This window comes from Lytechinus pictus, chromosome 5 (assembly GCF_037042905.1).
Source record: "Lytechinus pictus isolate F3 Inbred chromosome 5, Lp3.0, whole genome shotgun sequence".
Lineage (NCBI taxonomy): Eukaryota > Metazoa > Echinodermata > Echinoidea > Temnopleuroida > Toxopneustidae > Lytechinus > Lytechinus pictus.
The window spans coordinates 49,939,343-49,965,833 of record NC_087249.1 but is presented as its reverse complement, the minus strand read 5'-3'; the positions used below and the strand labels follow the sequence as shown (position 1 = coordinate 49,965,833).

Here is a 26,491-nt window from a genome sequence, read left to right as displayed (position 1 = left end):
CCACTTTGTACACATAATGTGTGTTTTCTATATACTGAAAATAAATTTATAAAACCTGATTTTAAATTTTAGCCAGAAAATGGTATCTATGGGTAATACTGGTACTAGAAAGGGTTAGTTCATGAAAATGATATGACACAAAACCCTACTGTAGAGACTGTGCCTTTCTGTTTACGGGTATATCAAATGGAAAATCCTTTTGGTTCTTTACAGTTTATGTGGAAATTCATTGAATTTGCTTTTACAAAACAGAATTCATGTATTTGCACAATTTCCATTTTAGATCAAGTTTGAAACGGAACTACAGGTTTTCAAAAACTGAAAAGACGGAAAATCACTGTCCCTACTACTTCAAATGAGAACATATCATCAATAGATCTCTTTACCTTTGCCATAGGTTCGTATCTATCAAGTAGATATTTACCTTTTTAATAATCACTCTTAATCATGTTTTGATAATTCAAATGCATTTTTAAATTGCATAAATCAAAGTAGAATTCAGCATGTACATCACCACAACATAACAATGTAATATCTTAATCTTCAAGAAGATATGCAGACATGGGGCGATATCAGGAAGATATCCATATATATATACAATAAAATACTCCCTCTTTCATTTTCATAAATCGTCTTGCAGATTTTATTTCATAGCATATGTAAATCATACAATCATACTCAAGCACACCCCTTATTTGGTAACCATAAATGAATGTCATATAATATATGAGTTATAATCAGGTACTTCAGTGTTTATTTAGAACCACTCTTTGTCTTAATATTTTATAAACAAGCAAAAGTGAAAGTTCATCATAACTGAAGCCATCACTGCTTTGACTCAATTAGGTTTGTTTGAAATTGAAACCAGCTTGAATGAGAAAGCAGGGTGGCACCAGGGAAATTTGAATAGGGGGCAAGACATCTAAAATTTGATATCAATTTTTTCTCTCAATTCAATTACAGGGATACTATAGAGCTACATAATGCAGACATCTGTGAATGATACTTTGCTTTCTTCTTTCTTTTCTCTTCTTCCTCTGTTTATCACTTTTTCCTTCTCCCCCCCCCCCCACTATTTGGAAAACATTAGGAGGCTGTTTGTTTCCCTCCTGGGCCCTGTTGCATAAAAGTTACCATTATGGTAACTTTGCCATCCAATGGTAACGTGCATGGAATCCTTGATTGTGATTGGCTGTTGATGAGCGTTACCATGGTAGTTACCATTGGGTGGTAAAGTTACCATAATAGTAACTTTTATGCAACAGGGCCCTGACCTGCTCTGTCACCACCCCTGTGAGAAAGTGCTCTTTAATGCATGAGATATGCAGTGCATCCAATGAAAGCGAAATTGTAAATAAACCGAAAGGTTTTATTATTAGAATCGGAAGTAACAGATAAGAGATATAAAGACCATATCTGATCTTTAATAGCAAGATACAACTTGATATTAATGAATAATAATAAATAATTATAAAAACAGTTCTTTCACTGTTTTTAAAACAGTTCATTACATCATGGCTCTATAGATGCACTTCCAAGGACCTGGCGGCCATTTCATAAAGCTGTTTGTTAGTTAAGAGCGACTTTAAGAACGACTGGTGATCCTTTCTTATGCGCTAAATAATCACCAATGAACATTTAATGGTGAAATCATTTACCAGAAGAAAGGATCACCAGTTGTTCTTAAAGTCGCTCTTAACTTACGAACATCTTTATGAAAGACCCACCTGGATAATAATACCCCGGCTGTAGCAAATTCAAATCTAATCTAAATCATAAGAGTCAAATTTGCTGCAGTATTGGCAAATAACGTGTTTGATCAAAGCAATATGTTTATATAGATAAAGTTAAGACAAATTTTAAACAATTTAATCTCTTTGATTTTTTAGTCGAAATTCTATCATTCTGTTGTCTCTTTATATTTCTGCCCTCACACAGATTACAAAAACTAATGTATTCCACATGTTTGGTTGTCCTTTAATCCTGATATATAAATGCCCTCCTTCAGTTAATTAATCAGCTGATGATATGAAGTATCTATCATTGACTTACGTATGAAAAGTGAAAGTATTTCCCCATCTCCCACAAAGAATAGATTCAATTTCAATTTGTAAGTTACACAGATAGCACTGCAGTTTATGCAACTCATAAACAATCAGTAACATAGATGCATGCATAGGTCAAACTACAGTACATGTATAGATGGTTTGAGGTGCAATATACATGTAGCATATACATGTACTGTGCATTCTAATTATACAAGATGATTACATGAAAAGAATATGGTGCAGAAACTGTTGAAAGTTGATTCCAAATCAAACCTATGCTTATATTCTATTGGGAAATAAATAAATAGCGGAAAAATATAATTCATACATTCAAATTTCAATTCATTTATATATATATGTTAAAGGTATAGCTCAAACGGTATCATGAACAGGAAATATGGTTGAACAAAATAGAAAAAAATATAAGAATCATTGAAAACATCCAAGTATTTGACAAATACTGTAATAAAGTGTCATTGCAATCCCAAAATGAACTATAAACAGACACGACATCATTCCAAAACCTTAATTTGAGCAGTGACCAGTAAACTTTAATAATCAGTTGTTTTAAGGTGCAAATAATTATCTACAATGATAAGCATTTCAGACTGCAATCCTCAGAAATTTGGACTCTACTTGAGAATTATTTCATCATTAGCCTTCCATAGATGACATTGATCACAAGTTCTGTATATTAGATTGATTGAAATGATGAATGTCAGCCACAGGACTATTCCTTTAGTGGAAGAGGTTTACCGTACAAGGCCAGCCTTGAGGCCACATTTTACCGGCCTTGGCCTCGGCCCGAGTCACGTGTACAGAGTCTATGGGAGGTTTTCTCCACCGGCCTCGTGACTTGGAAGTACAAGCCTCGTCTACATCTCTGCAGTACACCATACGGTGAGTCCTAGATGGACTAAGAAGTGGATAGAGGGAGAAGCGAAAAGGAGAGTCGAGTGGAGTTGTACAATGTAGCTCTAGCAGGTCTGGAGAGAAGACTCCAAACTTCTGGCAGGTTGACTGTCCATCTTAGTCCAGCATTTTGTCATTTCTCCAACGACTTAAGTCTCTCACCTTTTCTGGTTTACAGTACTTCTTAGGACTACTCCAATCTCTCAAAAGATTAGTAATACCTTTTAACCTTCCAATATCTTGCCTCTCTGTTTCACTCCTACCTCTAACCACTTTTCATAATTCTTCTAGGACCCACCACATGTACCGTATAGACCGCTTCCGTGATTGCCCATACCACCATGCAAACCATCTAACATCATGTATACCTTATTTGTATTCAGTTACATCTTTATTGTTTATTCAAAGATGAGGGAATGATCCACATATCTCTCTCATCCAGTAAAAACTTCTACACTATTAAAATAGTAGCTCTACTGGGTGAATTGCAACTCTTTTTAGTAAAATGCTTAATGGGGAAGTTCACCCTGACAAAACATTTATTGTAAAAATAGCACAAAAAATGATAAAAAATATTGCCAAAGTTTTGAGAAAAATCCATCAAAGAATTAAAGTTATTAGAATTTTAATTATTAATTTGTGACGTCATACATGTATGCGAGCAGCATTTCTACATGGCGAATGGTAAAAAATCAATGAAATGTCATTTTCTCCGAAAATTGAAAATGGTTTTTACTGTACCTTTTGTATATCAATAGACAAATTATTTCACACCTGATCATTAAAAGAAAAGTCATCAGGAACCATTAAAAAAATGAAATTCATGCATTTCAGCCATTTTGTCAAATGTAGACCAAATGGTATTGGACCAACTGACTGCAGTCCACCAATGTTCATTGATAGGAGTTCCAATGGAGATTCTGCACTTGTGGGGGGGGGGGGTGGTGAGTGTCCATTATCAGGATGAAATTCAAGAAACAACATTAATGTAGAAATTAAAAACAGTAAGGATACTAGATCGTGCGAAGGTTCATAAACGCGTTTCCTCGGTTTCTCCTATCCTCACAGTCGATGCTGACGAAATGGTGCTTTCTCTCCTCTTCTCTTTCACCATGTTGGTTAAGAAGTATTCCCCTGCAATTTGGAAAATAAAGCGAGATAGAAATAGATATAGATAAATGGATGTCCTGACCAAACGAATGATCGGATAGAAAAGGTACATACCCATAGTTTGTCAGAATAAATTACATACAAGAAATCTGCAGGGTAGTATCACATCAATTCAAGAGGAAATATTCTAAACTTACTACAAAGTCATCATGATACAGTCACATAAAAAGTAAAAAAGAATGTTCTAAAAATTCTTCATAATATCACATTCTGTAGTTAATTGTCATATAGTAAAGTCTCAGTGACTTCCATCCCATCGACTTCCTCCCTTTTCTCAATGACGGCTGCACAAATGGTCCATTTAATCAACTTCGTCCAAGAAATTACTCCTCACCTCTTGCTTCTCTGTCAGCAAGGAAAATAATTCTTCTTATATAAGGTCATGCAAACTGCTACATCTTCTCACAGCAAGAGTGGTTTTATCAGAGGAAGAAGAGAAATATGTTGATCTTCTTCCAAGCTTTTGAATCGCAAGGCTATTCCTGTTCAGGGCTTCAATTTGGGGATCCATGTAGGAGGACCGTGTACTCCCAATAGTGGACAGAGCATCGTAGAAGACCTCACTATCCTCATCATCGGCCGTCGTCAAGGGCATCGGGAGCAGAGCAGCAGGGACGTTCCGGGATAGTGAATGAGTTGGGTACTGGACTTCTTCTAGGGAAATGGAGTAGCGATAGAGCATGAAGGGGCGCAACTCACTCAAGCGCTGGTCGGCTTGTGCTTCAATACTGTTCGGGAATCCCTGGAAGATATTGAGATCGAGGTCGTCACCGTTGAAGCTATTCAGCCGCGGGTACTCTAAGGCCAGTGAGGAGGTGTTCGATGAGCAGCAGAGAATCTCTTCTTTTCTCATGGAGTAATGGTATTTCATAAGGGAAGATGTACGGGGATGGACAACTAGCGCAGGGCTGTTTAGGCTATCAAAAACCTCCATTTCGTTATCTGCTTCAGTTACAGATATGTCTGGAAGGGGACCAATGTCCTTGTGAGATGGTCCATCTGAACTGTCATCTGAGATCAGTAATGCTACATCTGATTCATCATCAGTCATTTCAACCGGATCACCACAGTCCGATTCTTCTTCTTGGTCACCAACTACCCACTTGACCTTGCAATGACCTGCATATCCTGCACCAGGAATTACGCTCATTGAATTGAAAGATCCTGCAACATTTTTCAAAGAATCAGACATACCTTCTGCAGAAGAGTCCAAAGCCTTCAGAACTTCTTCTTCAAAATCGGAAACAATCGACTGAATGTCATCCAGTTTCCCCTTCTCCTTGTTCTCATCGTCACCATCATATACCTCAACAGAGCCTTTGAACTGAGGATCATCGTCACTATCTTCGTCATCATCCTTCACCACTTTCAGACAAAGAGAGTTGCTGCTGAAGATGACGCTGCTACCTCCGTGTCCTCGAACCTCAAGGGTACCATGAATGCTTTCCTTGGAACAGGAAGGCCTCTGGTTCTGCCAGGGCCACGTGTTGGACCTCCCTCCACTCCTCCCAGCATCCTTTCTAAGCTGCACGGTGGGCAGCAGTTCGCTTGGTGCTTCTTTCCCGTGAACAGAAGCTCCATCATCGGACGATGAACATGGGCACCTAAAGCAAGAACACTTCTTTCCTTTCATTGTCCATACAGCAGCGAGTATGATCAAACCTATTCCGAGGGCTCCAATGACACTCGCAATCCACACAGGAAATCCATATCCCGTCTCCGGGATCATCTTGTATTACTTGATCCTAGAGAATCTTCAGGAATCAGGATCCTGATCAAACTGCCAAGGACAAATTCATGCCGTCAGATATGTACATGCAAAACAGCGCATCAGATTCTCTGTTCAAATTTCACAATTATGCAAAGGCGCATAAACTAGCATGGCCAACAACACCAGTGAAAGCTTTCTCCATAAATCCTTGACAATAAAAGCTGATAAACATGTCACCATGCAGAAACATTTGCAGTATCTCAACAAGATGGGGGTTAATTGTGCCAGTATATTTTCAGGAACTTCTAAACAACACCTTTCAACAACATAGAAATATTTAGAAATAGGAACTACAGATACATGTATACTGAATGGATATAAAAAACAATGCCTTCTAAAGTGATCTAATAACACTTCTATCAATAGTAGATAGCGTTACCATCCCTATTTAATCAAAGAGACAGAGTACTGGTAAGCCTTTGAGATGATAAATGGCAAGAATTCTGAAAGTGAAACTGTATTTAATACTCCTAATAATGATTTAATTTGTTTTCAGTATTGAGTCACACATACAAACACCCCCCCCCCCTTCTCTCCTATTAAAAGATGTAATACTTCCTCTTTCTTAAACCAAATTTCAAAAAGGCTTTTTCAGGGCTATTTTTTTGCAAGCAGGAGGGTGGGAGGGGTATTAGGGGTTCCCCCTATCCCTTTAAATCTCAAAAATGTGTTTGTGCACATGTTTAGAAGACACTTGTAAAAAGGATGTTGCTTTGAAGAAGTTGTTTTTGCCCAAAAAAATATTATATCTTACATAATGGAAATTACATGTAGATGCATTTATTGTACATTTTTTACTTTGATTTCCAACTTAAACTGATTGTGTAATTTTGCTTGTAATTTTTTTCAATTTCTGTGTATTTATTGATTTTCTGTATTTTCTGTATTGTATAATTTGTCTTATGTTCATTGTGCACCTTGAGTGTCATTATTGACAGATATGTGCACTATAAAAAAACTTAAATCATTATTATTATTGTTTAGATTTTCAATGTTATTGCCTTCAAATTACATGCGTGTGTTGAACCCAAATCTTTGGCAAAAATTGGGTGAATTTTTTTTTCAACACTATACGGTAGTCAAACTTGAATTAATGCTATTGTTATTTACTGTTTTTTTTCAATTTCTATGTATGTTATTGCTTTATAAGATTTTAATGTGGATTCATTTTAATGAGAAAGTATAATTAAAATAGCTTCAGATGTGTGGCAATTAAGGAAATCAGTAATCCTTATTCTTGTGTACAAGAAATTTTGAAAAATACACTCTTCTGAGCTGACATGCAATTACAAAATGGTCCCTGACATCATGAGCTTTGGTTAGAATTTCTTCAAAGATGTATTAGACTTTAAAGAAAAAAACTCATGAATGACTAAAGGCAAAAGGTTCTGAAGAAAGCTGGAGAGTGTCTCATGAAAGGACTTGATCGGTGTTTCATCTGAAAAAGTTTGTTTTATCTGAGTGTTACCATGGTAACAGTCAGACCATTGTGCCTCTCAGCCAATGAAAACCAAGGAAAGTTGTTAGATCTGACCACTGCACAGATGAAAAATGTGATGATGAAATGCTCCCCAGGTAATGAAGATAAATGCGACTAGCCACCGCAAAACCAACAATAAGTTGCCTAAAATGAATTTTGAGATTTATATTGAGTTTGAAAAGGCACATACTATGCGTTTAAAGGATACATAACTTGTCAAAATTGATCAACAATAGCCCACATGTATGAGTATTTGCTTGAATGCAGATAAAATTCAATGAGAGCTTCAAAAAATAAAAAGAGGACAATGTTTGAAGATGTGCACACTGTGCAATCTCAGTAAAACTTCCAAGCAAAGTCTGCAAAGTCTTGTGTCAAACAAACTCTTGTATCTTGTATCCTATTCAACTTTATGACTTGAAATCTTAACAGTATGAAGGAGAAGAATTACTCTTTCAGAAAAACTTTTTTTCTGATTTTGCTTTTTGAAGACCAAATTACTATTTGTAGAATTTAGAGAACCTTCCATGGCAAGATATTTCTTGGTTTTGAGGTGGCTGGTTACAATTAACTTCCCACTTACGCACCATCTGTTGTGAACCTGAATGGAGGTATCACGAGACCACTGCCCAGAACTATCATGCATTCTCATTTGATGGTTATATACCTCATACTAAGACTCTAGTCACCAATTGGTCAAAACTACATCATGTGACCCGGTGCAATGCCATCTCTCTGAATATGTGATGATATGACATATCTCACATATTCAATAATATATATATATAAATCATCTTTATTTCATAATCAAATAGAGAAGTTACAATAAACCCAGGTACTCTGCCAGTGATGATGGGACAAACTCCCCTTCACTGGCAATAGGCAGGGTGATAATACATGATATTGATTGAAAAGGTACAATTCATAAGGTACAATACATAAGAGTTAACACATAATTTACATTACATAAGAAAGCTGAATATATACTTGACTAAATGGAATAACGTAGAGTATGCAGAAAGTGATAAGCATGTTAAATGAAAAAGAAAGGTGACAGTCTCAATGAAAGAGAGATTAAGAGGGGGCCAGACAGTAGGAAAATACAAAATTGAAACCATCACTTTGTGATGAAGATATATATACATTCATAATACAGGTACGCATCGCCACAACTAAATCAGTGTTACGTACTTATTCAAATTCATGGAATCTTGTTATGATAAATATTTCCATTATGTGAACTATTGCAATTATGATATTTTAAAATATGACAGACTAATAAATGTAAAAAGAAAAAGTTCAAGTTGTTTATCCTGATTGACATTTGGAAGTTATACATATTTACAGATAATCCATTGATTTAATTAAATATATTGTTTTAATGATTCAAATTCTATGTATGTTATTATTAGACGGTAAGTATACATGTGATTGTTAATACTTAATCAATACTTCTACAGGAAGTAACAGGAAACCATTTGTTTACCAACTCTTCTTCTAGCTTAACTTCTGACCGCACACACATTTTATGAGTTTGAGTTTTTTATTCACGAAATTCCCCCTTCTCACCAAAAGGTCAACTCCCCCAATTCAGAGTAAAGTTATGACGTACAGATTGTTTTGGTCAAGCGTCCAAGGTTGATCAACACCTGTTTGGTTGTAGAGAGTCTTGACCAGACCAATATAAAAGGGGTTCACTTCTGAACCCAAGTCAGAATAGAGAACAGAGAATAGAGATTGCAGATTGGAGTTTAGATAAAAGTTTTAGAGATTGGAATTAGATTTGAGAATGGATTAGAGATAGAGCTACAGCCCAGAGCTACAGAAGAGTTTACATTGTATTCATCTTCAGAGTATAGTCACCATATATTACTCATATATTTGTCATCATCATTATCAAGTTATAATCATCTTTAAGAAATGTATATATAAACTGTACATCCTGCAATGCGTTTTCTTCATTTAAGACTGGTTGAAAGTAAAGTGCAGTAGTCCCCAATGTCAACATAACATCTCATCATTACAGAGTTTTGGCTTGCTTTCAATTTCGTCTCTCAAACCCAGTGATATAATGTGTAACCCCTGAAGGCAGGGCCACGAGTTGTGTTGCTATGCGCACAGCTAGCTGGCTAGAGCAGACTGGCTGCTGCTCAGATGTACGTGCAGCCACTGGCACGGCACATTGGCGTGGTCATGCGCCTGTATACTTGAGTGAATTACAAAGTGTTTCATATCAAATCAACTAAGAAAAGAAAAATTGATACCAGTAACCGCTGATGTAATTGACGATGACGTATGTAAAACAAATATGAACTGCTCTGTATTCAGATTACAGTGGAAATCATCATTCCCTCACCTCTTTTCATACCAGCCCTTCAATCAACCCCTCGGCCAAAAACCTCGGAGTGATAAAAGGGCCGGTGTGAAAAGCACCTTGGGAAAGATAATGTACATGTTGATTCATCCTCATAAGCAGTCAATATTTGTATACTATTTTTTTTTTGCAATACTATATAGTCACTACATAATCCTCAATGATTGCAATTTACCTGCTTTGTAAGATGATCGTACTAGCGGACCACTCGCTGTGTAAGCAAAGCCCAGCTTGTTCCCAACCTTCTCCCAGTACTTGAACTTTTCGGGGGTCACGTACTCCGCGACTTTGAGATGTCTCTTGGTGGGCTGCATGTACTGACCTAGCGTCAGGCAACTGACTCCTGCAGTTCGTAAATCTGGGAGGAAAAATGGAATACATACATAATTCCTTAAAGAGAAATTCCAGTAGTTGCAGTAAACACTGATTTCATGAGAAAGTCTGTAAAACCAGGCTTAATTGTCAGTATGTCATCGAGGATCTAGATCTGGTACAGTTACATAAACTGAACTTTGTGAAATCTTGAAATCTACGCTGAAAAATGTTCAGACTGAACTTCCCCAACACAGATAAGCGCACGTGGGACAGTGTATAATTATTGCTTTGAGCGTCGGGCCCGACGCTCTACCCGAATCCTGTGCTTATTTGCTGATTTCTCAGCAATTACACAATTTCTTCCAGAATCCTTTGGCAAATGCGTTTTATTTATACAAACAGACACTTTGGTGGTCATTTCATTGGATTCTGTACGAACTCATTTTGATATCGTTACCAAAACTAGCATTTACCTTTAATGTTAAAGGGTAGTTCATCCTGACAATAATGGTGTGCTAACACAAGCACACAAAAGTGAGAAAAATATTGATTTTTTTTTTTTTTTGCAGGAGTTTCTGCATTTATTGTAAAGTCAAAACAATTTAAAGTCAATACAATTTAAGGATAAGACAAGACATGTTTAGTGCCTTATTCTTCACCAATTATTTTTTTTCATATAATACAGGGGTCAGTGATGAAAAGATGCTTGATTGAAGGATTCTTGTGGGAAAGACATGGCTCGGGCATGACCAATACACAATGCACACATATATACAGTGTATACAGGAATTATTTGTACACTGTACAGGTACATTGAAAACACTATCAAATTAACTACCGTATACTGGAAGTCAAAAACTAACAACCTGGCTTTCATAAAATCTAAAGAATCATATATCACATGAAAGAGAAAAGTGTAGCCTTTGTTTTTCACCTAGTTGCAAATTTTGATCAGTCATGCATGAATGATTATAAAGCATTAAGTGCGATAATGCATATTTTCGTACCTTTCTGCGATCATTGAAGCAAAACTCGCAATGCTTCACTGATCAAACCATACAGAAAGTAGACAAAAATGAATATCATACAAATATTGAATTCATAAGATATTCAATGTCATTCTACGCTATGATAATGATATTGATATAGTATTTGTAAACTGGATATGCTTGAAGCACCGATAAAATATGTATATATAAATGGGCAATTCCATAAAATGATCAACCTTTTTGTACGTCCGACCCCCATTTCTCAGGTCTTACTTCTTTTAATCAACTGATCAATTCATGGTCCTTTGAGAACATAAGACTGTCAAAAGAACAAGAAATCAGAGACAGAAAATTTCATGAAGCACCCACAAATAGGGGGTCGGACGTACATATTTTATGGAATTGCCCAAATAGATGAATAAATAAATAAATGAATATAAGCGGATGTAGACTGATCGGCAATTTACAGTCTTGACATACCTTTAAGTGTTTGAAAGACCTCACCATCGGTCTCTCCTAATCCCAACATGATAGAAGACTTAGTGAATACATTTGGTCTGATCTTCTTGACATGTTCCAGGACTGTCAAAGACTGCTTGTAATTGGCCCTAGGGTCTCGGACAAATCTAGTTAAGTTGAATTAAAAATGAAAGGGAATCGTTAAAGAAAGCATTCATCTATTGTATCCCCCCAATTTGCTCAAAGGTCTTGTACAAATCTAGTCAAAGCTGAATAGAAAGTGAAAGGTGCAAATAAAAATGTTCCAAAATTTTGATTCCTCAAATGTTTAGGCTCATATTAATCCTTTGAAGGCCATACAATTTAAGATAAAGGATTTAAAATGAAATACATATAGCACTTGATACATTGTAATGACATAAAGCACTGTAAAATTAACAACACATGTAAATTCCCTCATATTTAAGGTTTTGATTTGTTTGATACCTCAAAACAATGTTTCAATTCATTTTACATAATTTAGACACTGCATTCCCTCATATCAGAACAATGTCTGTAAGTGCTTTATACGTAGGCCTATACATGTATATAAAAAATGTTAACCCTACATTTTTTATGGTTTATAGTAGTTCGGAAATGCTGCAATGTCTAATTCAAAGCAAGAAACAAGCCCATGCAAGGTCATTAAATAAATGATTAACAACTTCATAATTTCCTGAGCAATGTCCCTTTCTTCATGTTTTATGCAGACACAAAAACTATTACATAAATACTACATGTACATGTGTTCAACTAATCACAAACATACTCATGCACAGTATTAACAATTCAGATTCTCAGTAACATATCTCAATCATTATGAATCTAAAGTGATTTAAGTCCCTTACTTTTGTAACTTGCTGACTGTCTCGACGTTGTGAGCATAAACATCTAGTCCCGATACTGCTACCCTCTCCACTGCCTCTAAGTCTCCCCTGAAGTCTGGGGTAAGACACTCCACCAGGATGGTAGGATTCCTGCAGGGGAAAATTTACGGTCATGTAGACTTTAATACTTTATTTTTTTTAATTGAATTCAAATTGTTTATAGGAAAATTTCTTAGCAGCAAATGGCTGAATTGCATACTTTAAAAAAAAGTTAAATACAAAGAACAATATCAACTAGATTTTAATTTGTCATGGTCTGTCGTAGACAGACAAATACTAGTAGATAAACATACATAATTATTCAACAAATGAGTAGATATAAGATTGAAAGATAAATAGACAGTCAGATACATGTAGACATACATATTTAAACAGAAACACATAAAAAAGATAGATAAACATACATAATAATTGAAACACATAAATATATATTAAATTGAAAGATAAATGGATCGATAGACAGATAGACAAATTCAAACAGATAGATATACGATAGATAGATAGAACATAGCTAGATAGAAAATAGATAGATAGAGAGACAGACATACAGATAGAGAGATAGAAAGAAATATAGATAGTTAGATAAATATATCATGTAGGTAGATAGATAGATAGATATAGATAGACAGACAGATATATAGATAGAGAGAGAGAGAGAGAGAGAAAGAGCGAGAGACAGACAAATAGATTGATATAGAAAGATAGACATATTTAAACAGATAGATATATATATTAGACACAGAGAGAGAGAGATCGCTAGATAGACAGATAGATTGATATACTGTAGGTCTACAATATAGACAGACAGACATATGGATAGATAGATAGAGTGAGAGAGAGAGAGAGACATATTCAAACAGATAGATATATATTAGACAGAGAGATAGATAGATATGTCATGTAGGTAGATAGATAGACAGACAGATAGATAGATTTTAACATAGACAGCGGATAGATAGACGGATATGATTAGATATCAAAAAAGTAATTATAATCTGTTTTATTTTGCAATATTTTAACTATTATTTATTAGAATTCTTATAATTGATCGTGCGCAAGTAAAAAAAAAAAAAAAAAAAAAAAAAATCATGTTCGCCCGCGGACTCGAACCCCTGCCCGCATGATTGAATGAGATGCAAGTCTGACGCCTAACCGATTGAGCTAGAATATTTCCCATAGACTTTACATGTAAGGAAAATACGAGAATCTCAAATCCAATTTTGCAAGTGAAATACGGGCATGATCCCGGCATCTGATCGAAAAATAAAGGCAACACTTCCGAAAGCTTAGAATCTCAGCTACCACATATTAAACGCTCAGGGATAACTGACAAGAAAATATGGAGATATGACTCACGAAATAAAGGAATGTAGAATCTAGTTTTGAGAAAAAGTCATGTCCCATAGAGATTACACGCAAAATGAGTAAAAATGACACGCCTTTATTATTTGCAATTTTTGAGGATGATCCGTTTATTAAAATGAAAAATAAATAATTCAGAAAGAGTAAGACCTAAGCTACAACATATAAAAAATTGGGCGAAATTTGATCAATATTCACGGAGTTAGAGCCAAATTTGCATAATTATAATAACGTCATAACACGCAAAATGGATATTTTGACTTCCGACGCCATTTTGATGACGTCATAATATACGTCAAATGAGACATGAAATCATATGTATGATTCATATTCTATTGAAATATGGAAAAAAAATTGGGGGTCCCCGTTCGTTCTGAAGAGCTACAGTGAATTTTTAATAGGCATGTTTTTGCCCATATAGAGCCTATGGAAAGAGCTCGCGCGCACGCGTGCTGCAAACTTTAATGGGTGCTCATTCCCTCATTAATGATCGTAGAGAGCTGATCGAGGTATCAATTTGATCAGAATTATATCAATAATAGATACGCATAGAAAAAACAGTGAATTTATGCTACGTAACGCCGTTATGCTACGTAACGCCGTTGCGCACGAAAACGCGCGCACATATGTGCGCGCGTGCAAAATCTTGAAATGCTTAAAATGACCTGAAACGTACCCATGCTATCGAAGCAGTGAAGGAAAACAACGATGATAATTTCGTTAGAGAAATCATAAATACCGCTACTTGTCTAAAATATAAAAGGTATATTGATTTGCTTAGAGTGGATTCCATCTCACTGTGGGGTTAATGGAAACGAAACGGCTGACTTCTATGCAAAGGCAGCCCTTAGATGTAAATTAGATGTAAAAGATCATCCCAAACTTATGTAAACAAACCATCACAAACACACATTGCTTGCTCGCCTTGGCTGAGCTGAGAGAGTACGGTAGATGCACGTGTTGCACAGCTCTCAACCGGCATTTTGGATGGTCTGTTTACAATCACATACGAGCTACGCATTTTGGGGATGATCTTTTACATCTAATTTTAATTTACCTCAACTTTTTGCTTCAAAAAAGGTTTTATCGTAATTTAAAAATAGTACAAGGTGTTACTATATTTTCATATAGATAAATAATTCCCCGAGATTCTTAATTTTGTCAAAATAATGAGGTAGAAATTATACCTAACAGAACGAGTGACAATTTATCCCAGCCACGTGAATTATCGTCGGTGTATATCGTCTGCTGCTATTCGTTGAGTTGATTTGCCTTCAGATTCGGATATATTCACTTGTTTGTAAGTACAGTTATATCATTATTTTCCTTCTTTAGAGTAAATGAGGGAAGAGACTCTGTCTGGATGGTCAGACTGGAATTCATTTTCATGGATTTATTTTGGCCCGCGGTACGTGCAGCTAGCACTAGCAGCTGCATGAGTTGGTAGCGAATCGGCATGCAAGTTGAATTGTCCGACTCATCATCATAGGCGTAATTCCCCTAATTTACCTCCATCCACGTCACTAGAGCTAGAAACTTCATCAATTTTCTCTTCATCTTCAAAATCATAAATTTGAAAATCCAAAATCTAGATAAACTTCTGGGTTTTCTTTCATTTCGTGATCGAAGTATTCAGTGAGTGTGGATAAAACGTACCCTCGCAACAGGTTTTGCATGCAAGTGGAGCTTGACGTGGGAGAGCCAATCACGTCTCTCGTACACTTATACACGTCATCAAAAACCCCAATTTCGCGGACGTAATTGTGCGTGTTTGAAGTATTCAGAGAGAGAACTTTAAACTATCAATTCAGTGAGTTTCATCGGTCTCCATGATAAATGATGTACACCATCTTGTTCTTCTTATTTTCCCCTTTAATTTGATATACATGTATAGTTCTTTATTTTTATGATTTTCAATATATTTCTACTTTAATGCATTTAAGACAAGAGGACTTACTGTCTTTTGATCTCGCTCACAGTTTCAGCAAAGTGCGCTGACCCACCGTCAGGTAAATCTGCATGAACATGAAAAATAAAAGACATATCATGGTCCCGTTTCATAAAGAATTGTTATACATGTAATAATAAATACACTCTTTCTGTAAGAAATTTACGATCAGCCAATCAGATTGAAGGATTTTAGTAACTGTTATTCCAAATTTGTTACCATAACGCGTTTTATGGAGCAGGGCACAGATTTCACTGGATGATTAGAAATACATGTAATAGCATACTAGGGGGTCAACTTCTTATGAATAGATAGAAGACCAGGTTGGCAGACACAAGGCAGTGTCATCAGAGTATACACAGGGTTTTGTGCTTTCTACTTTCAATACGAACAGGTTCAATACATGTAATCACTGCGTATTTTTTCATTTGGGTATGATGGTGGGCCCCAAGTCTGCGCACCTAACAATTTGAGTTAAGATTTAACATGAATTTCTTCTTATTCCACAAAATCTTTCAATTAATAATGTTCCTTACATTATTAAGAGTAAGTGTACCAAATTTCTCATTAAAAAATGAAAGAAAATATAGGATTTTCTTGAAAAAACCTCGGGCAGTCATTTGCAGATTGAAAAAAAAAAGATACCCCATGTCTGCACACGCATTCACTTTGCACACGATTCTGGGATTTTGATGAGAAAGGCTGCATTTTGAGGCCGTCACATGAAATGCCCTTAATAATAATAAATTCATTATTTTTCCACTATTTTGAGTCAGATTTTTTTATGAATACCTGTCTACATGGTCTATGTATTGCATGTTTAAAGTTCGTGCTCGTTGCGTATATTCTTTTATTAGAATCGCACAGATACGCGTGTGCGCAGACAAGGGGGACTGCGCAGACTTGGGGGAACTTGCCATACAACCTATTTCTCAAGCACATAGTAAGCTGAAATTTTAGGTTCATGATATGTAATCACTGAAAAAAAAATAGGAACATTAGAGAGAAAAAGCACTAAATGAATTAATTGAATGTTAGATGATACTACAAATTCATATTATTGAACTTTTACTGAAGCTTTAGACAGGTTATAATAACCCTAATTTCATTAATTTCATCAATGAATGAATTAATGGATTAAATAAAAGAATAAATAATTGAACAGATATATAAATGTAAAATATGACAGAACATATTTATGAATGAAAAATATGATAGAACAAATGAATGAATGAATGAATAATGAATGAATGAATGATGCATAAACTAATCAAATAAAGAAAAAATGAATGAAAAACATATGAATGAAAGAGCGAGTGAATTAATGCATGAATGCATACATGAATGAATGAATAAACAATGACTGACAGAGTGACTGATTGAATGAATGAAAGCAGGGGTGTAGTAATACATGAATGAATGATTTGAATGAATGAATGAATGAATTGATTAATTAATTAAATAACTAATGTAATAAATAAATAAATGACTAAATTATTAAATAAAAGAATAAATAATTGAACAGATATATAAATGTAAAATATAACAGAACATATTCATGAATGAAAAATATGATAGAATGAATGAATAATGAATGAGTGAATGAATTTATGAATGAATGAATGAATTGAATGAATTGAATGAATTGAATGAATGAATGAAGACAACTCTTACCATCTCTATCAACTGATGTAAGAACTATGTAATCTACTCCCCAGGATGCGATGGCTGCACCCGTGTTCACTGGTTCATTAGGATCGGGTGGTGGAGGCTTCCTTGCTGTTTTGACAGAGCAGAATCGACAGCCTCTCGTGCAGGTATCCCCTAGAATCTAATAATTTAATAAGATACATGTATCCTTTGATTTATTTTGTATTGTCTTCTTCTGCAATAATATAGGTTTAACATTGCTATTACACACACAAAATACAAATGTGATAATTAAATTTTTAACAATAAACCACTGCATATTATATGTAATGTAGATTATGACTGTTTGTATTTATTGTTAAAATTCACGATAATAATAATAATATGCATTTAAATAGCGCAAAAACTATTTCTATATATCCTATTGCGCTGCAATAACCTCTTAGGTGCTGTACATACTATTGGAATTGATAGGTTTTTTATTTTAATTTGAAATTATGTAAAGTTGTTGAATTCCTAATGTTGTTGGGAAGTTTGTTCCATAGTCTCCTAGTGTTGTCTTAGTCTTGTGTGGGGGTACTTGCAGTGTGAGTGTATCTTGTGAGCTACGAAGGTTATGGTCATGAGATCGGGATTTCAATTTCAAGAGATCTGAGATATAACTTGTGGCCTGGCCATTAAGACCTTTAAAGACTATCATTAGGATCTTAAATGTGATTCTTTGCCGGACAGATAAGATTTATATGCTAAAGAATGATTGTTATGAGAAGCAAATCACTTAAAAATAAATCATTCATTCTCCTCTTGATACAAGATATAAGGTAATTGATACAGACATGATCTTAAGTGTAGCATTCAATATGCTATGTTAATAAATGATCAAGCACATACATAAAGTCAAAAGGGTAAAGTAATGAAATGAGTCGATAATATAAAATAGGAATAGTTATCACATAATGATTCACTGTGCACTTCAACAATGAATGGCAAAGAATTTCAGCTATTTTCCTTTGGAAGCTCTAATAAAAACAGGAAAATTTCAATGAATATCTCTTGACAAATAAATCCTTCTTGAATATGTATCATGGAGGCACAGGAACAACAGTCATAAAGTACTAGTATAGTCCATTAAACAGAACTGGTAATTTGATTAGAATAAATAGAGAAAAACAGTAAAACACTGAAGACTTTCATCACAAGATAGTCATGTAAAAAAAAAAAGATATGACATTTTCAATTCACAACAAAAATAATGTGTTCAACATCTATAGAAGAGAGATCGCACATTCGCTAATTCTTTCGTATTATGATGTGTATAAAAATATTTATTTCCATTCTTATAGATTTGATATTGATAATAAAGAGGCTCTTGATTGAATCGTACAGGATCACAGATATTTTACATTTCATGTAACGATCAATTCATGTTTCACAAATTTTTTACAGAGATAATTTTTTTTTCCGCAATTCATATAAAAAAATACCAATTCAATAGAATGTGTGAATGTGCAGTGCATATAACTGTTTTGTGAAATTAACCCCAAAACATGAATTATTCATTTATTTATAATGCTTTATTGACACAATGATATCATTTGCAGACATGAATATGTCAAAACATTTGATATTGTGACTTTACAATGTTGATGAAATTTTCAGTGTTATGCTTTGTTTTTGTTTCTCGACTTCTTCAAATCAACTTTTAGTAGGGGTAGGCTTGATCGTAAATAACTCAGAATGAGAGTCTTGTGAAACTGCCCCTTGCGTACCATGATTGTAGCTGTAGCTGTACCATGCTCTCCTCCGCCCCAGCATTCACCAATGTTAGGACACTTGGCTTCTTCACATACCTACAACAGACAAAAGTATTAGGAATGACACTTTGTATGTATGTAATGGATACAAATACTTAATACTAACTATGGATTGCATGATTTCTATTCATTTGCCAGATGGCCATGAACTCCCATTCGTAAGAGTTCATCGAACTTCTGAAATTCCCTGTATGTAAACTTACTATAGCTTTATTGTATGTGATTGGTGTAACTTACTCGAACTTTATTCCTGTAACTCATTGTATTGTACAGGGTGTAAATGTAAACTAATACTTCATTTTAATGTAATTTAATACCACATTATAATTATTCCAACTTCCTGTACTGTACACATGTGCATAATGTACACAAATACTAAAAATTGCATATTAATTATAACAAATTTAATACTCAACATGTATGTAATTACTCATCAGCAGTTAACTTACTGTATGTAAATTGAGGTTTCTAAGATTCTTCTTAATACCACTGTAGCTCTTCCCGATAGGTATCTCAGTCTTCAGCCATGGTGGAAGACGCAACCTATAAGATTAATAAATATCAAAATGAAAAGATCAAAATACATCTCATGTATATCATACATAAACCAAGTTAGCCATTTCGGAATGTCAGAATCCATCCGATACAATCAGAATTTGGTAATAAGATGCAATACGGCACATTTCATGACTCAAAATAATGGAGACATTACAATTTTAATTGCACTTTGGGAACCTGCACCCCTTGAAACTCCTAGTTTTAAGGACAAACAATCAGGAATTGGCTCACATACCTTAGATATTCTGACCAGTTTAGAAAAGGCACATCAGATTTTTTAATCACCAAGTGGCACCTACCCCAATTTAAGCCTGGTCTATCATGGAAAAAATCAGAGTTGTCCCTACTCTATATCACAATTTCATCACCTATTCAGCCCATTCAAAACTCACATTCTGTACAGTGGGTTGTTCTTGTCAATTTTTTTCAAACTTTAACCATTCTGCTCCTCAGAATTATCTTTGAAAATAAATTTGCATTTGGGTTAGATTCCCCTTATACCACAGGTATTTAGTTACATGTAGATGAGTGCGGGGGCATTATGGTCTATATTCACGACTCTCGTCTTTCAATCAGAGGGACGTGGGTTTGAATCCAAGCCATGGCGTGTTTTCCTTCAGCAAGAAATTTACCCACATTGTGCTGCACTCAACCCAGGTGAGGTGAATAGGTACCCTGCAGGATTAATTCCTTGAATGCACTGAGCGCTGAAAGGCAGCTCAAGCTAAAGCCCGGGTAAATGCACCTTGGAATAAATTATTTCTAGATAGATGGCACTATATATATATGCCTATTATTATTATTATTAATACTATGAATATCGAAATTAAGTTTACTACCAACAAGTACCTATAATACAAACCATAACAGCTTAGGACTGCAAATTCACTTCTTTAGTACACTTTTCTTTATAGATTCTCCTTTAACAAAAGGTGTAATAATAAACATACATGATATTTGTATAGTGCACTTTCCATCTTTATTAGATGCTCAAGGCGCTTCATAGCAGAACAACAAAAACTATTAACATATAATACATGTCTGAACAATAAGTCAATGTCTATCAAAAAACACTCTTGATCAGGTATGTTTTCAGGTTGCCCTTGAAGGTGGTCACTGAAGTCTGGGTTTTTAAAACTCTGTGGAAGAGAATTTCACAGGTTAGGCCCTGCATGAGCAAAGGCCCGTTCCCCGAATGATTTCTTAGCTACTGGAATTTGTGAGAGATAAGATATTGAGGATCGTTAATTTCTTGAGGGTTGGAATTATGCACCAAAGAGTTATTGTAACTGGGGGAAGTTCCAGTGACTATATGAAAAATCAAAAGAAGGATTTTAAAGACTATGCGTTCCTTCAGGGGCAACCAGTGAAGAGTTTTCAATATAGGGGTGATGTGGCTGCGCTTGCTAGATAGAGTTAAAATACGCGCAGCTGCATGAGATGAACACAGAAATTAACTTTACTATTAATAACACCAACTACATGTAGAATAGTTTTGGACTGTAAATTTACCTTTTGATACCCTTTTCTTTCTTCAAAGTTCCTTCGTAGCCATGAGTCTCTTCATCCACTTCAAATTCACCTTCAATGAAGTCAGACAGGCTAGGTCCTTTAGCTATCTTCTCCTTCTGTTCTTGAGTTAGTGTTGCATATGTTCTGCTTAAATATCTGCTCTTAAAACTGGATGCACCTGCTACCCTCTACAAGAAGAAAAGAAAAGAAAAGATTTTAAGCTCCATTAAATGTGAACAAATTGCTAAATGCTTGAAGCATCAAATATAAATGTATAGCAGTACCTTTTGATACTGTTTCATAATTACATGTATGCAAAAAATAAATCTAGGATTAAGGTCTTAATTTAAGAAATTAAGAGATAGAGGTCATAGTGAGAGGAAAAATCAACCTCAAACATTCCATGTTTCTGAAATGACAAACCAAACACAAATTTGCAGAATATGGCAATTGAGAAGGGACTCAAGTTTGTGTTCTCTATTTGTCATCTTCTCATTTCTTTGAAATAATTGGCAATTTTTGACTTTTGTCACCATTCTCTAGAATATCTCACTTCTCCTCATATTATTAACAATATATATTGTATTATTATTTAATATTTTCTTTGCATCCTCTCATATGAATAAAAATATATATTATTTCTCAATAAAATTAATTGTTGTTTATATTACTTCTTGTGGTTAAATAGACATAAAAAATCTCATAAAAACAAACCACTATCTTCATCCCAGTTCCAGTCTTACCAGTCAGGACCTGGGAGATGGCAATAACACTATTAAGGTATTACAAAGAAAACGGAACAAAAGATATACTGAATCACTAGAAGTACATGTAAAGTTGCCCATTTCCACTTCCAATGATACAGTTTATATTTTGTATTGATTTCTCAATCAATAAAAAGTGAATTACTTGTTGGCATTGCCATTTCAAGCGATTTCATATGTTATTTTTTTTGATGCGATACCATATAATGTCACAGGGCCCTGGGAATGGTTTGTTTTCTGGGGGTGCTGAAATGAATTTGACAAGCGAAAAAAAAAGAAAAAAGAGGGTTTCACTTCAAAGCAAAAGCCATTTCAGTGCCAAGAAATTTGACAAGCAAAAAAGGATTTCACTGCAAAATGAAAGCTGTTTCGGTGCAAAGAAATTTGACAAGCAAAAAAAAAAAAAGAGAGAAAGGTTTCATTCCAAAATGTGGGTCATTTTCCTTGAATTTTTCCCATTACCACACATACCAGAATTCCTGGGGGTGCTGCCTATGGAAAATAATACACGGCAGCACCCCAGCTTCCCAGGGCCATGTAGTGTCATCTCTCGGGGGGCCTCTGACAAGTGACATGTCTTCTTTTCCAGGTAACATCATACATAACAGTCAACACTTTCAGAAAAAAAGGTCATAAATTCTGTAATTCTCTAATCTTCACGAAATTTGTAAGTTGTAAGACGGAGGAGGCCATGATTCCCAATATTTGACCAAACGAAAAAGAAAAAAAAAATGGCATCCTCTCTACATGTATAATATTAGAAACTTTAAAGGCTGAAAGCTGATTTTTCAATGAAAAAGAATTTGGACTTGATTGTTTTTGTTATCACGAAAATTTGCCGATGGCAATTGCGGTAATCAAGATTGAGCAAGACTTAGCTACGAGATGCACATAGAGGGCGGCCCTCTATATGCGTCTCTTAGCTAAGCTACAAACAAAGAGAACAAGATGGCCATGTTAACATTGGCAAATTTTTTCCAATCTTATAATATTTTTCTTGTTTTTTTGTTTTAAAATGAAATCAATATTGTATAAATATTTAAGATAAAGACTTAGCTACAAGACACATATAGAGGGCGGCAGACACCTGCCGCCCTCTATATGCGTACGTCTCATAGCTAAGCCTAAGCTACTAACAAAGAAAACAAGATGGCCACGTAAACATCGGCAAGATTTTCCCATCTTCTCATAATATTTTTCTCGTATTTTTTAATATTTGTTTAAAAATGAAATCAATATTGTATAATTATCTAAGAAAAGACTTAGCTACTACCAAAGAGAACAAAATGGCCACGTAAAACATCGGCAAGTTTTTTTTCCCTGTCTTCTCATAATATTTTTGTTTTTTTAATGAATATTTGTTTAAAAATGAAAACAATGTTGTATGAATGTCAGAAATGAAGTTCTAACCGTTAGAATCTAGCCCATTTACATGATTTAGGGCTAACTGTTAACGTTAGATCTTTACACAGAAAGTAGTTAGGCACGGCCACAGCACACTAGCGCGCTCTCGCGGATGTGCATAAAATTGGTATAGGCACATCGGTTTGCTTTGCCAATACGTTGATGTGAACATCACAGCGTATCGCTAGCAGGGTGGAAGAATACTCCATTTCCCCCTCTGTAATTGTATCCCTGTACAATGCATACGGCGGCATTGTAACTGGCTGGATTTTAGCTAGATTTTGATACCAAATTTAGCTTCGAACTCCAATGTAATCCGCTCAAAATAAGGCATAAAAATTAAGCTCAAATCTATTGATGACTCAGAGAATCATATCCAGGGCCTAGCTCATTTAAACTTTTCACCACATTTTTTCTACATTTTATGAAATTACACAATAGGGGAACAATCCCTGGCACCGTGGAGGGTAAGCACCCGTAAGTGAAAGATTTTTACTGTCTAGGAGCCTCTTGGCTACTCATCTCGTCAAGAAACAGGCCCCTTAGGCACCCAAGGGTTCATTACATGCCGCTGCGCACAGAAAAATCAAGCCATAGAAGTCGTGTGTTGTGGACACCAGAAGTGGGATCCCAGTACGCGCGACCAACTAGTTCGAAATCCACTGCCAAACGCGGTTCATTGTGGGAGGTTAGTATACTAATACTAACCTCGCAATACGTGTGAGTGCTAAGGCTTAGGCTTAGGCCTTACACTACAGTAGCTATCACAGCCGGTTCGAGTTTAAGACATTCTCATATCTGTCACCGTGTTAAATTGGCGAGATCAATATTAATATAACACTTTTTTTTTTTAATAAAAATGACCTGCACGGGAAAAAAATAATATACTCTACAAAATTATTGCATTTAAAACTTACATCGTGTACTTTGAGGTCCATAATAATCCATTTTACAGACACGATCTTATCACTCGTGCATCCCCCAAAAAGTCGCCATCTTGAAAATATCGAGTTTCGCGAGATTTGACTTCCGGGTTTTATTTTCTCTCTCATATCATTGCCATTCGATGAAACATCAAATTTCTTTCTTTGAGAGCATGATTTTGAGTTGGAAAAGTTCTTTTGATGATGGAAATACGAAACAGGTGAGCAAAATTGTGTTTTTCAAAGTGATATTTTGTTTGCATAATTCATGAATATCATAAATTTTTGTTCGGCCTTTATTTCTCAGGCGACGTTTTCTTGACGCCGATGTATGAATTAAGGAAGATTTTTTCTTCGGGCGATGGTCATTTTCCGACTTCAGAAATGTGTCGCATATCGCCCTCAAAGCTGAAAGGCAAGGCGATGTCGGACTAATGAGTCATAATTTTTCTTGAGTTTGAGCGAGGATGAACTGGCATTAATAATGACGCTTTAGAAATTGTTGTTTCATATAAATAACAATTCGTACCTCTAATGAATAACAAATGTCGCATTCAACTTGTGCGGTGAAGTGAAATACAATGGTCGAGCTCTGTGTGTCTCTAGCTAGTGCAGTGGTCCGGTAGAACATATAGGCTACTGCACGTGGGGTGTGTGTGTGCATTCATCAGGTGTGAAGCCAAAGGAGACAAAGGGGGTATGTTAGCCCCCTCTTCAAATGCAGTATATATTTTTTGACAGCAAATGGGTTACATCAGGGATGGAAGGGGTATATATCTTTTCAAATATAGTATTGACACCAGGGGTGGATCTAGATTTTCCAAAGGGGGGGCACATTTTCCCCGAGAAAAATTTGACAAGCAAAAAAAAATGTTTTCAACCAAAAATGAAGTACATTTCTTCTACGAAAAAATCTGACAAGCAAAACAAAAGTTTTAACAGCATTTTTACATATACAAATTTTAATTGTGCCTCTCAAAGGGGGGGGGGGGTGGCACAGGCTGGCTGTGCCCCCTTGACACCAGAGGTTAGTTACACCCCCCCCCCATTTAAATGCATGCCCTGTACATGACCAGTGGAGGATCCAAAGGGGGGGGGGGCACATCCTACCTGATCCTACGCACCCCCTTGAGAGCCATTATCAAAATTTTTAATGTAAAATGCTGCTTTTACACGTGAACCCTCCCTTCCATTGGTGACGGAAGCCAAAAAATTTAGGGGGGATCCACCTGAAAAAAAAAGGTTAACCAACATTTTAGGGGGGACCACTAAATTTTGTGGGGGGTCCACCTGAATCTAGGGGGACGCAGTGAAAACAAGTGAAACGCCTCTGGCAGTCTCGCCTGCATTACGCGATTTAATATAGCAGCAGTGCTAACTTTGAAAACTACTATAAAATAATCATTCACAAAAACATCATTCATATAATGACATAATACCACGTTCATTGACCATAGATGACATTTGAACGGTGACTTAAGACTTGTCAACTACACCCATCTCCACCTTTCATTCACTCTATCCATAAACTTTCAAAGTTATGATGGCAATTCAACAATTACCCCAACATGGCCTAAGTTTATTGACCTTAACTGACCTTTTACCTTGGTTTTGTGACCTGAAATTAAGGTCTTAATTTAAGAAATTAAGAGATAGAGGTCATAGTGAGAGGAAAAATCAACCTCAAACATTCCATGTTTCTGAAATGACAAACCAAACACAAATTTGCAGAATATGGCAATTGAGAAGGGACTCAAGTTTGTGTTCTCTATTTGTCATCTTCTCATTTCTTTGAAATAATTGGCAATTTTTGACTTTTGTCACCATTCTCTAGAATATCTCACTTCTCCTCATATTATTAACAATATATATTGTATTATTATTTAATATTTTCTTTGCATCCTCTCATATGAATAAAAATATATATTATTTCTCAATAAAATTAATTGTTGTTTATATTACTTCTTGTGGTTAAATAGACATAAAAAATCTCATAAAAACAAACCACTATCTTCATCCCAGTTCCAGTCTTACCAGTCAGGACCTGGGAGATGGCAATAACACTATTAAGGTATTACAAAGAAAACGGAACAAAAGATATACTGAATCACT

At 35.4% G+C, this 26,491-nt stretch overlaps 1 protein-coding gene across 1 annotated transcript; it reads right to left on the bottom strand.

Annotated features, from left to right (window-relative positions):
• Positions 1-381: 381 nt before the first annotated feature.
• Positions 382-25,518, bottom strand: LOC129261308 (lipoyl synthase, mitochondrial-like). The gene is made up of 11 exons (XM_064099541.1): positions 25,490-25,518; positions 22,003-22,060; positions 21,289-21,476; positions 19,668-19,761; positions 19,174-19,254; positions 17,429-17,585; positions 15,764-15,821; positions 12,406-12,534; positions 11,540-11,685; positions 9,931-10,113; positions 382-4,094 (listed from the first exon to the last, which is right to left on the bottom strand). Exons 1-11 carry the CDS (start codon positions 25,516-25,518, stop codon positions 3,991-3,993), a joined length of 1,227 nt encoding a protein of 408 aa, XP_063955611.1. The 3' UTR covers positions 382-3,990.
• Positions 25,519-26,491: the final 973 nt, after the last annotated feature.